The following is a 16,483-nucleotide window of genomic DNA, read 5'->3' on the forward strand; positions in this document are numbered from 1 at the left end:
ACTTGTAGTTTATCAGTGAGAACCTAAAGAATGGCTTTATTCTTTAATCTTCCTCATCCCTCACCAGTGCTCCTACATTAAATTCTTGACTATAGGCTATAGGGATTAGCAACCATTTTCTCTCATTTCTGTACTCTCTGAATGGCTGCAGAAGGTCTGTATTTTTGCCAGATTCATCCTCAGAGAAGCCTACAATCTGATTTGCATGAAAGACAGCCATGAATATTTAACTTCCTTTGATTCTCATTATCAGAAGTTTGATAATACAGTAATAGCCTTTGGACTGGTTAAGGCCCCATCAGACTTCATGTGATTTATGAGTCATAGTTTCCACAGTTTGGGGGCAAATTTTTGATTGTGCATGTCATAGTTTCTTTCAGTAAGGGATATTGGCAACCAGGCAGGAAATAAAGCCTTTAGTACTAAAAATGGCTTTATTTTGCAGTTAAATACAACATATACAAAATACTTTGTGATTTCTTATTTGCATCAAATAATTTAAAGTAAAATAGGAAGGAACAAATTCTTAAAAATAGAGAGGGATAAGGTTTAAGAATGATATAGTTAGATTTCTGTTTTAGCTTTTAATATCTCCCTGTACTTAACCGCATCTTTCTGTTAACTGTACCTGTACCACCATCCCTACAGTATGTCTTACAAGCATTTTCGTTATCCTTTATTGTTTCCCAGCTTAACTCTGAGGCTTTTACTATGATACTATCTCTCCTCTATCTTCCAGCTACCTCTTCTCCAGAATTATTTGTTATGCTGCTCTCAGCTTCTTCTGAGGCCTGGGTCAGAGGTTGGTTGCTCTCAACAGGACAGGGTTCTTGCCTTCTGCTGTTATATAATGTCACTCATCTCTCTCAGCCTTCACCTTTCTCTCAATGGCCTCTGTGGAAATTCTTCTCTGGCAGAGCCCTCTTATGGTAGCCCTCTTCTTGTTCTGGCCCTTGCAGATCCATTCATTTGCCTTCCATTTCTTCTTTAGGAGCTAATAAAATTTGCCCCTGGCTGACCTTCATTCTGCACTCTGTTCACAAGTGACAGTGGACCTTTATCCACCACTCTGTTCTTATTTAAGATGCATCTTATATATTCATAAACTTCTTTTGACTTCAACAATAACCAAACACATGTTTTCAGTCACTTTCTTACCAAAGTGTTTTCTGAATCAGGATGGAATAAAGGGACATTTGTCAGCATGAGGTATATAATATTACGCTGAAACTTCAAATTGGTTTCACCTCACAGTACCTCCTTTGCAGTTTAGCCTGCTGGATTTGCCTAATTTTCTGATGCATGATGTACAGCATAAGATTCCAAATGCAACATTGCTGTGAAAAGAGGATTTATAAATTATGAAGAGGCTTACTGTCTTAGAGGGAAATGCATTGGATAAGATAAAAGACAAGTAGAGATCACTTGGATATAATAAGAAATAAGAAAAGGTGAAGATGAATGATCTAGTAAAATTATAATTAGCAAGACAGAGAAGAAGATGGAATTAATGACTAGCAGACTTTTATCATTGTAATGCTGGCAACAAGTCAAAGCAGATATGCAGTTGGGTTACCTAAAAGGTAACCTTCAGATGATGAACTTTGACTATAGGTTATGACTGACCAATGAGGAAGGAAAGAGTAGGTGGGGCATTATGAAGCCTTCACCTGTCACAGCCATTTCACTGGTTGAACTCATTTCTGGTCTTGGAGACCACATGGGTGAAAAAAAGTTGGGATAGAGGATGGCAAAATAGATTCACCACTTCCTTCTTCCTGTTGCATTTCAGCCAAGGGTTATTTTCTACCTCTGTCTTGCCATTTTACTGCTATCTGATGGCACCTGCCATTCAAATTAATTAATTCCTAGGGCACGTATGCTCCATTGTGTAAGCAGCTTGCAATGAATACAGTACAAACAAAACCAATAACCAAAATGGAGTGCTCAATCAAACCAATAAATCAGTAAAATATCCACAACGACCCATAATGTTAGGATCTTTCTCTTCATTGCCAGGAAAAATGCTCGTCTGCTGCCATTACATACAATTTTGCCTTAAAACTGATGATAGTATGGTGTCGGATGTAATGTAGAAAAAAGCAACTGCTCTTTTTGTCTCTGTTTTTACGGATTAAGTTTTAACTGATGGAATATTTATTTATTTATCTATCTGCAAGCAAGAAGATGATCCAGGTTAGAACCAGGAAACTATAGCCCTTTAGATGTTCTCGGATATCGGCTTCTTCTCTCTTGAGCTTTGGCAAACATCTGGAGGACCAAATATTTCTTCAACTTGTAACCATTATTTGAGTTTATGATGAACTGTTAAAAACTGTTCAAAAATGTAAGCTTCTTTAGTCATTAACTGAATAATTTTATTTTAGATATTTCCATTTGGCAGCCAGTGGGCCATGGGAATCTTTAAGGTAATGATTATTGTTGTTGTTGGAGTTGTCATCAGGTTGATAAAAAAAAGCAATCACAAATTAGATCAAACTTTCTGGCCCCTGTTCTAAAGAATCAGACCATTCTTGTTCCTTTGTAACTTCTTAACGGAGATATATACATATACATATACATATACATATACATATACATATACATATATATATATAGATATAGATATATATAAAGTCTAAGAGTCATGCTATTATAGATTTGTGTGATACAATCCTCCTGCACATTTAGGATGCCCAGGTGATTTACTAATTAGAGATAGATTCTGTCTTTTCCCAAGGAGTCAAGGCAGCTTACAGTAAATGGGAACTTTCTTCGGTTTATCTCTACAACACCCATGTGAGATGAGAGCTGAGAGAAAGTGACTGACTCAAAGTCAGTTTTCATGGCTGAAGGAATACTTCAACTTGAGTATGCCTGCTCATAGTTCAACATCTGAACCACTCTAGCATGCTGGCTGTCAGAATGTTGTTTTTTTTTTAATTTTAGAAAATAATGTTTTTCTTTTAGAAAACGTTCCTCATTGATCTTTTAATTTAAAAGGCTTTTCCCCCCCAACTGCTTGTCCTTCAGACATATAACATTCAAAAACTTATGTATCAAAATAGCAGGGCTGATGCTCCTGGTAACTAGCAATTATGGAAATTCAACATATTTGAAGTGCACCCGGTTTGGGAAAACTAAACAGGTAAATGACCTTGAGAAACTATTATTGCAAGGAACAGCCTCTAGAGCAGTGTTCCTCAACCTAAATCCCCACCAGATCTATGAACTCCAAGAACTCTCAGACAGCATAGAAAATCTAGTGAATTCTGAGAGTCTGCACATCTGGAGGTCACCCAGATTAGGAAAGGCTGCTCTGGAACATGTGGCAGGTTACTATATAGGGCCACAGGGATGGGTAACCTCAGCTGTTCCGAGTGTTGTACTATATTTCTTAGCATCCTTTACCTCAGGCCCTGTTAACTGGGGTTGTTGGGGATTGTTACCAATAACTCTTGTGCAGCTGCTGGTTTCTCATCCTTGGCAGATAGCAGAAAAAATTAGAACCAAGTAAGCTTGATTAATCAGAATTTTCTAGGTATGTATTTTTGGAGGTAAAAGTAGTAATGAATTGTATAGAACATATTCATTTTATAGTTTATTTAATTGTTATTGCTTCTAGCTATTTTGAGAATTAAAATGAAGGAAAAGTTACATAACTAAGATAAATACATATCAAAATTGTATTTATCAAGACATTTATACAAAAATATTTTCCTCTGCTAGGGACTAAGCAAATTGATGCTCTCATTCTTGTTTTATTTCATGATTTTAGTGGCTACTTGATATTTGTATATGATTTACCCTTATGGAAAACATATATATGCAAAACTTTGTATCACTAGTATACTCGACTTCTCTGATGTTAGATATTGGTGAGATAATTACTTTTATGTTTGTACATTCTTTTTTTACAATGATTTAAATATCAATATGAATCGATCGGTGAAAGATGAGCAAAAGTATGAGACCACTTTTGCTTGTCTTCATTTTGATGCTGTAATATGAATTATCCTACAAAAATCTGTGAAGTGCTGACTGCAACTTCTTATTGTACCAAGTCATATTATTCATCTCCCTTTCCAATATTTCTCACATCTGTACATAAGGTGATTGTAGAGCAAGGTAGCAGTGGTACTTAAAAAATAAATCAGATTTATTAGCTTAGTGGTTTTGTTTTATTTTTAAACCAATTAGTAATATTTTCCCATTCTACGTGATATAGCAGTATGCACTATCTTCTGACTGCCTGTCAGTATGTACATACATATTCATACAGAATGTGCCTCTTAAAATACACGTATACAGACACTTGCCACCACTAATTATTTGGCAACATTTTTCATAAAGAAATCATGCCATTTATTCTCCTTTCAGTGTTATATACTGACACTTGGATTACAATTCATCTTCCATATCTACTATCCATAGTGTGATGTGATGTGATCATAAAGAGTGGACAAGTCCAAATTTTCCAGCTGATGTAGATATAGCTTAGATACTATAGAAGAGAATTAACTTAATTTGACCCTTTCTGCTGTTTATTTCATACTTACCTTAGACGTTTACATCCTTGTTTAATGTACTCCTGTTTTGACGTCTTATGCCTTCCTGTACTTTGAGAAACATGTTGGCTAAAAATCTTTATTTTATTAAATTGTATAGTTATTTGTTTAGTGTACAAATATATAAAACCAAACACATAATTACAGAAATACAAAATCAAATCATATTTACCCACTAAATTGTTAAACTCATAATATCAGTTGAAACAGCAATAAGAGCCATTAAAACACCAATAGAAGCTAATTTGAAAAGATGCAAGTGGATACTTTTCTGAAAAGGGAAAAGAAGGAATTACAACTCTCAAGGGAATCCATATTGAACTTCTGAAATATTGTAACTCAAAGGAAACTGGTTCATACATATAACAGGTGGAATTTTGCAAATGTGAATGTCCTCTGTACTACATCCCCTACCAGTTTTAATGACTAAATACATTATACAGAAAAAGGTGCTTCAGATAGCCATGCTGAAAACTGTTCAGTCTTTAAAAATCAAACTAAGACCATAAAGCATTTATATAGCTTTTGCAATATCAGTATCATATGATCCTTAATGCTTTGTATTGGTTGGCAGTCTAGCGCTTGGCAACTGTAGTTATATGCAAAGTATATTACAGCCATCTAAATGTGATATAACCAAGGTAGGAATAGTTGTTGTTAAGTGCTATGTGTATTTTAATTTTTTTTTTTTTAAAAAGGAAAATGAGTAAATCTAAGGTTAATAATATGTGCTGGATTCAGTGAAGACAGATGCAGTATTTATGCGAGTACCCCTTGGGTCTTACTTATTTGGTCATGATAAAATCTATAGCAGCCTTCTTCAAACTGTCACCTCCAGATGTGTGGGGACTGTATCTCCCAGAATTACCAGCTGCTATAATCAAAGGATATTACAAGCCAATCAAACTGTGTTTCAGTCTCATAACATCTGGAAAGTGCCACATTATGAAGGAATAAGAAATTAAATCTAAAGTACAAACACAAATTTTTATTTCAATTTCTTCTAGAGGCTGATCTGAGCAATCTAGACAGCATGTTGCATCTACTGAAAGATGAGATCAGTTCCTCGAGGAAGAGGAGGAGATATCCAAGACATGCAGCTGATGATGACTACAACATTGAAGTGCTTCTTGGAGTTGATGACTCAATTGTACAGTTCCATGGGAAGGAACATGTTCAGAAGTATCTTCTGACCCTGATGAACATTGTGAGTAACTTACCATTTTTTAGTACCAGAGAATTAATTGAACCCAGGTCTTGCAGATCCCTATTGTATGTATGTATGTATGTATGTATGTATGTATGTATGTATGTATTTACTCATTCATTCATTCATTCATTCTGATTTCAAGGTTTCTTGACTCCTTGATGACTCTGGATGACTTAAAAATAAAAATAAATAATGCATATAAAAAGAGAACAAACACCCAGTCTTAAACCAGACAAAATTAAGCAAAACTAAAAGGAGCTTCACAACCACCCTATCCCAAGGTCCAGGAGAAGGAATATCTCAAAACTTCAGATCATCGCCTCTGGATCATACTGTGAAGGCTAGCTGAGCAATTAAGTAATGTTTGCATCATCCCATTGCCTTAAACCAAGTAGAGACTCATTTTTTCAGACTATTGCTCTATTATATTCAACAGCAGTAGTTCCTTACAATCAAACCTTTTCTACTGCTTCAAGTAGGAGATAGACCTTGCTCATAGGAGAGCAGTATATTCAAGACAGAAATAGAAAATCTGTTCTTGAAATCTGGAAGAGTTCTCACCAGTTAGTGACAAAATTAGATAGACTAATGTCCTAACTCAGTATAGCACAGCTTTCTATATCCCTAAGGCTATTCCGTTTGGCCATATAATCCATTGAGCACTCCTATAAATACATATTAATGGATTAGATTCACTAAATACATTCAGTTTACTTTGGAAAAGGGGTGATCAGTTTGTATTAATAGGAAACAGCTTGGTAATTAGCTCTAAAATGTCTATATAAGAAAACATAGATACAACATAGATACAACATGCAATGGAAGCGCTTATTTGCTGCTGGAGTTCTTGTATAATCATTTGCTTCAACCCCACAGGTTTCACGCTGGTGATTTCATATAGACTCTATGTGGAAGAACTAGGGAGACTCTTGCACATGCTGGAGAAGTGCAGGATAAATGACCTCTCTTCATGTTACTGTCATAATAAATCATGCTTTTCTAGTATTCTCTGTTGCCATTTACAGTAGATCAAGGCTCCCTCATTCAAGCCAGAACTATGGATACTTCAAGAGAGATGCGGTCTGAATCAGAAGGGACATCATTTGGGTTTTAATAAGAAAGAGTCAGTTCATCACAAGACTGAAAAGCCTGCAATTGATATATTCCAAATTAGATTGTTAAAAAAATTAAAAGAAAGGTACTGTTTTTTCTTTCTCCTTTCCAAGTATAGAGCCCTGCTAAAGTCCTAGCGAGAGCCAGTTTGGTGTAGTGGATAAGGTACCAGGCTAGAAACCAGGAGACCAGGAGTAGGAGTCCCGCCTTAGGCACAAAGCCAGCTGGATGACCTTGGGCCAGTCCCTCTCCCTCAGCCTAGGAAAAAGAAAGCAATGGCAAGCCATTTCTGAAATCTTGCAAAGAAAACTTGTCCAGGGACTTGTCCAGGCAATCGCTGGGAGTCGACAGTGACTTGAAAGCACCCCCCCCCCACAAAAGTCCTAGAAGAACAAACAACTTCTGGATGGCAATCAGTTCTAACATGTCTACTCCTAAATTTCACACAAGAAGGATAATGGTGGCCCACTGAGAACCAGACAGTTAGCTCAGTTATAAGTAGGGACATTAATAAGGGGTTACAGGGTCCCATGTGGAAGCACCTTAGCCTTTTCCTTCCTCCGTTCTTAGATGGGTCCATGGTTCAATGATCAGAAACATATTTCTGTGCCTCCCAGCCAGTCCCATGCTTATCTTCCTTTGGCTTTAACTGTTGTCATCTTACCCAGGGGTGAGCTCTGGAAAACCCAGAAGCTTGCAACTATTTTGAAATGCTTCAGTTGATTTAACCTGAAACATTTTGGATTTTTTTCGTCATGACTACTATTGTTTTTAAAAGTATTAAATTGGCAGACTTAACAAGTAAGACTCAGGAAAGATACTGTATGTTTTTACAGCACTGAATCTGCTAAGGCTGAATGTGACTATGTAGGCACCTGACTACCATATATCTGTAAGTCACCAAGCTATGAGAAAGATTTCAAGAGGAAAATACATAGGAGAACATGTGAACACTTTTTAGGATCACCTCCTACTCCACCATTGCACTGCATGTGGCACACATGTTTTGCTTCTCAATTATTAAGAACAGAACCATTAACTTGCAATCTGAAATACAGAATTGTTGGTCTCTGTTTTTTTTTTCTTCCCCTTACCATTAATCTGTCAAAGCTTCAGTTGCTGCAGCTAATTCCCTGTTCTGATTGTAATAAAACAGTCTTAAGCCAGTTTTCCCTGCTGCTCCTCCCTCCCTCATTAACTCCATACAGTTCCTTTTCAATTTACTGTCATGATAATATGAATGCTAGATTAGTGTAGCCAGTGCTGTTGGACAGATCCTGGAGTCAGAATAACATTCAGAAGCAGAGGTTCTCGTTAAAGAAAACTTTAATGCTTTATCATTTGCCTTTGTACTGCATCTGGAAACTGCACTAGCAGTTTTGCTTGGCTGTGGGATTGAACGTATGTTTGTGATTGTCACATTTTTCCTTAGATCAGTGACTCCCTTGGAAAAGAATCAGCAAATAACTTGAGATGCAGATAGATGAAATGAAGAAAATCCTGAGAAGATTAAATGTGTAGTTGAAACAGATGGGTTTTTTTTTACATGTTCATTTTAAAAGAAGCCATATAAATTCAACACACAGAAACAGATTTTGAAAAGAAACTTTTTCTTATCATGCCACTTAAATCTATTTTAAGATATATAGTTCCTGTACGGAAGTCATAAGATTTTTAGTCAACTAACCAATGTTTTCATTAAGGAAATAAAAACCTAACCTAATTTTAATTTTAAATACTTTAGAGGTTTTACAGAACACAAAATATTACTTTGTCTGCATCTTTTTCTACCTCAACAAGAATTTCTAGAAGTCCCTAGCACAATGAATATTCATTCTCTCAAATGATTTAAGGAATTATTCCTTGACTTTGATCCCTGAGGGAATCCTTTATCCTAGATAGATGTTGAAGACTGGGTCACACAGTTTGCAAAGCTGTTGGTCACCATGGGTAACAGGTACCCATACCTCCATTAGTGCCTGCCCAGGCTCCATATTTCACTCAACTAAATTTGTCTGTCTGTCTGTCTGTCTGTCTATCATCTATCTATCCATCTATATTCCTCTGATTTTCAAAATAATGAAGCAGGAAGTAAGATTGCTACACAGCTAAGCTGTCCTAACAGCCAGGAACCACGCTGAGACAAGGAACTGGTCTCTAATGTTTTATTGCTTGTACATAACAGGAATCCTAACAAACTGAAGAAGCGTGGGAAAAACCCAGACATATAAACCCCAAAGGGTTAAGGCGGTCCCGATCTGTGTCTCTTTGAATGGCTGCCCAATTCCTCAGTGCTACACATGCGCTTAACAGTCTGGATGGGAGCCCCCTGCTCGCCATCCTTACTCATGACATAAGCGCCAGTCTGTAGTGTAATCTTTACTGCTAAGAATGCTTCTGGCCTTGGATATACCTCACAGGGGTGATAGAAAAGAAAAGTAAATTATAGAGTATTGTAGAAACTGTTCTATTTAGAAGTGTGTCCACTTACAGAACAAAAACAGAGGTAAACTAAGGTGATTGAGAGAATCTTGCAAGGCTAGAGGGCACACTTTTTGTGCATGACACTCTGTGGCAGCCAATTTGTGAAACTGTCTCTATAACATGCTATCATATATCCAGATGTGTTTAGCAGCCCCCAGAGGGGTAAACTAAACTAAGGTATAATGAGGATTGTCATTTGTGGCTTTATACAATTTATAAACTCCCATTATATTATGATTTGTAATATCATTATTTCATGTAACCCCCCACTTGGAGGCTAGCATTGATGTCTCCACATGCCTCATATATTAGTGATCATAATTACCACTAGCAATTATAATGACATAAGTAATAAAATATTTCACAATACTTAATAAGAGTGTATTGTACGTTTCTAAAAAAAAATAAAGAAGACCATAGTTATATAAAAACAAAAAGGTAGTTACAGTGGGAAAGTACAAAGTACGTTTTTTTAAAAAGGTTGCTTGGATATATACAGTATATATAAAAAATATTAAGGAAACCTGTCTGCAAAAGCAAAAGAGATCACAATCAGATCACTCTACATGTATTTCCAGCCAAATGACCTTCTCTTTAATTTTTTTTCCGGCAAAGGTTGAGGAGCTGAGGGTTTACATAGTGTCTACTATTTCTCAGAACAAGTTGTCTCTTTCCTTGGATTTGTTTAGGATTCTGAAGGATTTTTCCCTGACCACTCTCCTTCTACTTGGAATCATTCGGAATATTGTGAACTAAAGCTCCTCATCATCTCCAGATCAATGCATCTGGAGAAGATCTGGTTTTTGACTTTCAGGTGGATGTCTCTTGCCTGTTAATCTGTTTTCCAGCTAGTTAATCCAGACCATTGCCTGACTGTCAACAGTATCCAACCGATCCTTGTAGGAAGGATGAATCTCAAAATCTGCATGAGGAGATTTACATGGAGCTCAGTAATTTAACAGTTCTTTCATTCTGTGACTAAGAGTGCAAAGGTAATTATTTCCTGGGTTTCAAAGATTCATCTTGGAGTGAAGAAATATAATCCAACTTTATAATTTTTTAAAATGGAACTTAAGCAAACTGCCTCCACCAGTCCACTAAAATAAAATCTGAAGCCAGGTTTATTTTTTTATTTAATGCATGTGTTTTATATCGTGTGACCAGAATCTGTCAGAAAAAAACGTGTGTATGTGCATTCATGGATGGATGAGCAAGGAAGAAAGAAAGTTTGATTTAAATGACTACTTTGACACTTGTTTTTTAAATTTTGAAATGAAGTCACCCTCTCAGAGATAGTTGTGATCTCAAAAGACAAAGCAGCTTCCAGAAGGATTTCAAGAAAGAAAAGCACACCCGCTATTTCACCTTCTGTTTTGAACATAGGGTAAAATTTTGTCTCACTGCAATATTGTCCCCAAGGGGAGGGTTTTATTGATCCCCATAGTAATGAAAATGATAATTCACCCGGTTCCTTACTGGTAGCCCTTGTTTAGTCACAACAATTGGGACTGGCAACTTGGTTGTTAAATGAAGTGGTCATTAAGCGAAACCGTGACTGCTTATAATCTTACTTCAGCTTTCCTTTGCTTTACAGACCTGCGAAGGTCATAAATGTGAGGATTGGTCACCAAGTTACTTTTTTGTCACTGATGTAACTGCAAATGGTCACTAAACAAGGCAGTCACTAAATGAGGACCACCTGTATTACCAAAATCAAGCTTTTTCCTATGTACATGTTTGGAACAGGCTTTAATAAAAAAGTAAACATGCCCTCAAACTGAGCTTAGTTCCTGGTTTTTTCATCCATGACTCGGCAATGTAATGGAACTGGTTTGGGCCTAAAAGTTTGCTTCTGTTGCTTGCCATCGTGAGTCTCTTTCCCCAAACCGGCAAGTACAAAATGTTTCTCTTTTGAACCAAAGCTGGGAGTGTAGGTAGCAGAAATGTCCCAGACTTTGCACAGCATGTTAAAGCTGCCCTCTGTCATATCATAGACAAATCCCAGCTCCTCTCACATCTTCCTAGTGTCAGAATCATGCTCTCAAAGATATCTGCTACTTGTGGTCCCCCAGATCAAGACAGGGATGGGATAAACTAATACATCTCTTACAGAATCAACGTACTTGCAAGGAGTTTTCTTAGTTCGGGTTTTGTCTTTGATACGTCAGTTCAAGGGACGATGTGTGAGAATGATTCTTTCTTTGGATGCTTTAATACAGCAGGTTTTCTGAAAGGGAAGAAGGAAAGAACAGCAGGTCCCAGATGGTACAAAGGGCAGGAACGTTGGCTTTTTCTGACAGGTTTCTAGAAAACTCATAAAATAAATCTAAGCTCCTTTGAGGAAAAGAAGATTATGAATGATACTTTTAAAAAAAAACTTTTTGGCAGAGTCATAGTTGAAAACCATGGCCTGAATTCTGAAGCCATAGAAACGTTGTCAATAATATTTAAAAGAAGAGATTACCTCCACTCCTTTAAAATGTTAAAGCAACTTGCTGATTAAGGAGACCCAGATGGTGCATTCAGCTATTAGCAGCGGTGCAGTTAGATGGGGAACTGCACAAACCTCTTCTTGGCTGCCCAGTTTGTCCCCAGAATGAATGGTGGGCTCATTGCACAGCTGTGTGGTCATGCTAAGTCTGCATTCCTGATTCTCCTGATTCTCTCTCTCTCTCTCTCTCCCCCCTAGAGAAAGATAGTAAACCACATACCTGCATGCAAAGGGCACAATCCACATTCCTGACTGGAGAACCAGAAGTAAATGGACTTTTGTAAGCAGACTATTTGCATCAGAGGCAGTTGTTTGTGATAACTCCTGTCATAGTGAATGAGAAAGACTCTAAGGCAGCCTGTCTTAACTTGGGTCCCTCCAGATATGTGGGACAACAAACGTATTGTTCCTGTCCAGCATTCCGTTTAATAAGTAAAAAAATTAAACCTACCTGGTGATGCAGTACTTATTCCCACATGCACCTATTTGATTTATGCCACCACAGGCACCTGCAGCCTTTTTATTCTGCTCCTGAATTGCCTCAAAGCTTGCCTTAGACTATTCATAGATCCTTATTAATCCCAGCTTGTAAACTTCTCCAGTCTACTTTATTATTTTTGTGCCCTGCATTTCCCCAGTCAGGCAAGTATGATATGTTTCTCTTTTGAAAGAGAGCTGGGAGTTTACAATAGGTAGGGGAAACCTCCCAGACCTTGTACAATATGTTGAAGCTCACGCCAGCATTCATGGTTTTCCAACCATGGCTGGGGATGTGGAGAATTACAGTCCCAATCTCTGTGGAGGATAGTAGGTCAGGGAGGGTTGTCCTATATCATACTGGCTCTCCCTGTGCTTTCACGAGTCATGGTATCCTCCTAGAAACAGCTTACATTATCTAAACAGTACAGGGGTGATGCAAGGCTGATGAAAACAGTGTTTATACACTGAATGCATACTCTTGGCTTTTCTTTTCTTTTCTTTTCTTTTTTGCTTTTTGGTGCTGTGGCTGATAGGCAAAAGTTGAGAAGGCCAAATAGTTTGAGGGAAGAACTCAACAAATTATAAATTGGTCATGAATCCAGAAGAGAGTCTGTAACCTCTGACAGCCAATGTTGCTGTCAGAGGAGAGACAACTCGACAACTTAAACAAGCTAGTTTTGCCAACACATCTGGTTTGTGGGTTGTTAACGAACTGTATTTAGGATGATTTGTTAGAATGTTAACAGTACGGTCATACAAGCAAAAGTAATGTAGCCCACCAAGATTTTAATACAGTACTTTCATATATTGTGCAGTGGTTTCTGTTGAGAACTGTTATGTCCTTCTATGCCCTTCCTGCAGTCTGCCTTCCAACTGAAAACAGAAATGAAATGAATATGGCCATGAAAATCTGCCTTCTGTTAGGTCAAACTAGCCCCGTTTTCCCTTCCAGATTGGCCAGGGCTCTCCAGAGCCTGAAGCACAGCTCTTTCTCATCATTCATTGATTCCTTTAACTGGCAATATTAGGGATTGAACCTGCAGAGCCTATGTTCTCCCCCAGAGCAATGAGGTTCTCATATATGGATTAGCATTCCCTTGCTCCCATCACTTGCAAATTTATGGCAGAGTAGATGGGGTTGCACACAGAGGGTTTGAGATTTGGATGCCAACTTCTCCTCCTCAAAAGGATGGAGTAGATGTGTTGGGAAGGATCTTTCTGAAAGAACTTGGGAAGCTGTTTTCAGACAATGCCAGGCAAGAGGGTCAAATGTTCTGACAAGATAGAAAACAACTCATATGATCCACACTCAGGATACAGCGTGGTTTAAAGTATTTGTAGTTGACTTGCCTCTGTTCTATTTATAAGTTAATGTATTCAGTGGTTATGAATCAGAGTTGAAAAGTTGCACTTTATAGCCTACCTTGAAGGGAATGCTGGATCTTGCTTGTGGAGCATAAGTTTAGGCATCTATGAGCAGATAATGATAACAATAATCTAATCCTATTTCTCCCACTTTAACTGTGATCATGTTTCTTCTATAGTATCTGGGGAGTTGTAGATTGCTATGCCTACTGAGGATTATGTGTTTAGAAATCCACAGTCATCCTCAAAGAATTGCAGCTTTCTTAATTCTCAGGGGAGACTGAATGCATATTAAAGGTATTTAAAACCAACAGAGTGATTATGCTCTCCTTGGGAAAACACACTCATACATATGAACCATCAATATATTTTTCTGCAGCATTCTTAAATCAGCTAATCAGCTCAAATAAAAATATTTAAGTATTGTTGTCTGTATGTCCTGCCTTGGTTAGTATGTACATAGCGAGAGAGAGAGAGAGAGAGAGAGAAATTTCACGGCCACAAATTGTTTCTAGATTTTTCTAACCTGGCATCAAGCAGTACATCACTCTATTTGTATGAACATCATATATTTCCATGATTTTTTAAAATATTTTTATTAAAGTTTAAAGATACAGAGATAACAAACTAATACAAACTAAGAAAAATATAAAAAAGAAAAAAGAAAAAGTGCAGATAAAAAAGAAAAATAAATTTTAAAAAGAAAAAAGAATATATATATATATATATAGAGAGAGAGAGAGAGAGAGAGAGAGGGAAGGAGGGAGGGAGAGTATAAAGAAAAAAGAAGAGAGATATAAAGAAATGACTTCCTCCTTCATCATTACAAGTACAAACAATTTTGGTAACTTATCACCTTTTCTGATACTACCACAAAAGATCTCTTCTTCTCAGATCTCACCTCTTATCTATAGACAAATTCTTAAAGCTTCACCATTCAGTTCTAATCAACAAAACTCAATGAAGATTTACCATAAATAACAATATATATTTGTTGTTTATTTGTTTAGTCGCTTCCGACTCTTCGTGACTTCATGGACCAGCCCACGCCAGAGCTTCCTGTTGGTCGTCGACACCCCCAGCTCCCCCAGGGATGAGTCCGTATCCTCTAGAATATCATCTATCCATCTTGCCCTTGGTTGGCCCCTCTTCCTTTTGCCTTCCACTTTCCCTAGCATCAGCATCTTCTCCAGGGTGTCCTGTCTTCTCATGATGTGGCCAAAGTATTTCAGTCTGGCCTTTAATATCGTTCCCTCAAGTGAGCAGTCTGGCTTAATTTCCTGGAGGATGGACTGGTTTGATCTTCTTGCAGTCCCAGGCACTCTCAGAATTTTCTTCCAACACCACAGTTCAAAAGCATCGATCTTCCTTCTCTCAGCCTTCCTTATGGTCCAGCTCTTGCAGCCATATGTTACTACGGGGAACACCATTGCTTTAACTATGCGGACCCTTGTTGTCCGTGTGATGTCTCTGCTCTTAACTATTTTATCGAGATTTGTCATTGCTCTTCTCCCAAGGATTAAGCGTCTTCTGATTTCCTGACTGCAGTCAGCATCTGCAGTAATCTTTGCACCTAGGAATACAAAGTCTTTCACTGCTTCTACATTTTCTCCCTCTATTTGCCAGTTATCAATCAAGCTGGTTGCCATAATCTTGGTTTTTTTGAGGTTTAGCTGCAAGCCAGCTTTTGCACTTTCTTCTTTCACCTTCATCATAAGGCTCCTCAGTTCCTCTTCGCTTTCAGCCATCAAAGTGGTATCATCTGCATATCTGAGATTGTTAATGTTTCTTCCAGTGATTTTAACTCCAGCCTTGGATTCCTCAAGCCCAGCATGTCGCATGATGTGTTCTGCGTACAAGTTGAATAGGTAGGGTGAGAGTATACAGCCCTGCCATACTCCTTTCCCAATCTTAAACCAGTCTGTTGTTCCGTGGTCTGTTCTTACTGTTGCTACTTGGTTGTTATACCGATTCTTCAGGAGGCAGACAAGATGACTTGGTATCCCCATACCACTAAGAACTTGCCACAATTTGTTATGGTCCACACAGTCAAAGGCTTTAGAATAGTCAATAAAACAGAAATAGATGTTTTTCTGAAACTCCCTGGCTTTTTCCATTATCCAGTGGATATTGGCAATTTGGTCTCTAGTTCCTCTGCCTTTTCTAAACCCAGCTTGTGCATCTGGCAATTCTTGCTCCATGAATTGCTGAAGTCTACCTTACAGGATCTTGAGCATTACCTTACTGGCATGTGAAATGAGTGCCACTGTTCGATAGTTTGAACATTCTTTAGTGTTTCCCTTTTTTGGTATGGGAATATAAGTTGATTTTTTCCAGTCTGATGGCCATTCTTGTGTTTTCCAAATTTGCTGGCATATAGCATGCATTACCTTGACAGCATCATCTTGCAAGATTTTGAACAGTTCAGCTGGGATGCCGTCGTCTCCTGCTGCCTTGTTATTAGCAATGCTTCTTAAGGCCCACTCAACCTCACTGTTCAGGATGTCTGGCTCTAGCTCACTGACCACCCCGTCAAAGCTATCCCCAATATTGTTATCCTTCCTATACAGGTCTTCTGTATATTCTTGCCACCTTTTCTTGATTTCTTCTTCTGTTAGGTCCTTGCCATCTTTGTTTTTGATCATACCCATTTTGGCCTGGAATTTACCTCCAATGTTTCTAATTTTCTGGAAGAGGTCTCTTGTCCTTCCTATTCCATTGTCTTCTTCCACTTCCATGAATTGTTTGTTTAAAAATAATTCCTTATCTCTT

At 37.8% G+C, this 16,483-nt stretch overlaps 1 protein-coding gene across 3 annotated transcripts in view; it reads left to right on the forward strand.

Annotated features, from left to right (window-relative positions):
• ADAMTS2 (ADAM metallopeptidase with thrombospondin type 1 motif 2) overlaps nucleotides 1–16,483 on the forward strand; it is a 300,115-nt gene that overhangs the window by 173,810 nt on the left and 109,822 nt on the right. For all 3 annotated transcript variants that reach the window (XR_010067127.1, XM_063292232.1, XM_063292231.1), the window contains exon 4: nucleotides 5,576–5,775. Coding sequence is in view for 2 of the 3 variants with exons in the window: in XM_063292232.1 (XP_063148302.1) it covers nucleotides 5,576–5,775 (200 nt within the window). In the remaining variant the exon portion in view is untranslated. The remainder of the gene's footprint in view (nucleotides 1–5,575; nucleotides 5,776–16,483) is intronic.

The sequence above is a fragment of the Candoia aspera genome, chromosome 2 (assembly GCF_035149785.1).
Source record: "Candoia aspera isolate rCanAsp1 chromosome 2, rCanAsp1.hap2, whole genome shotgun sequence".
Taxonomy (NCBI): domain Eukaryota; kingdom Metazoa; phylum Chordata; class Lepidosauria; order Squamata; family Boidae; genus Candoia; species Candoia aspera.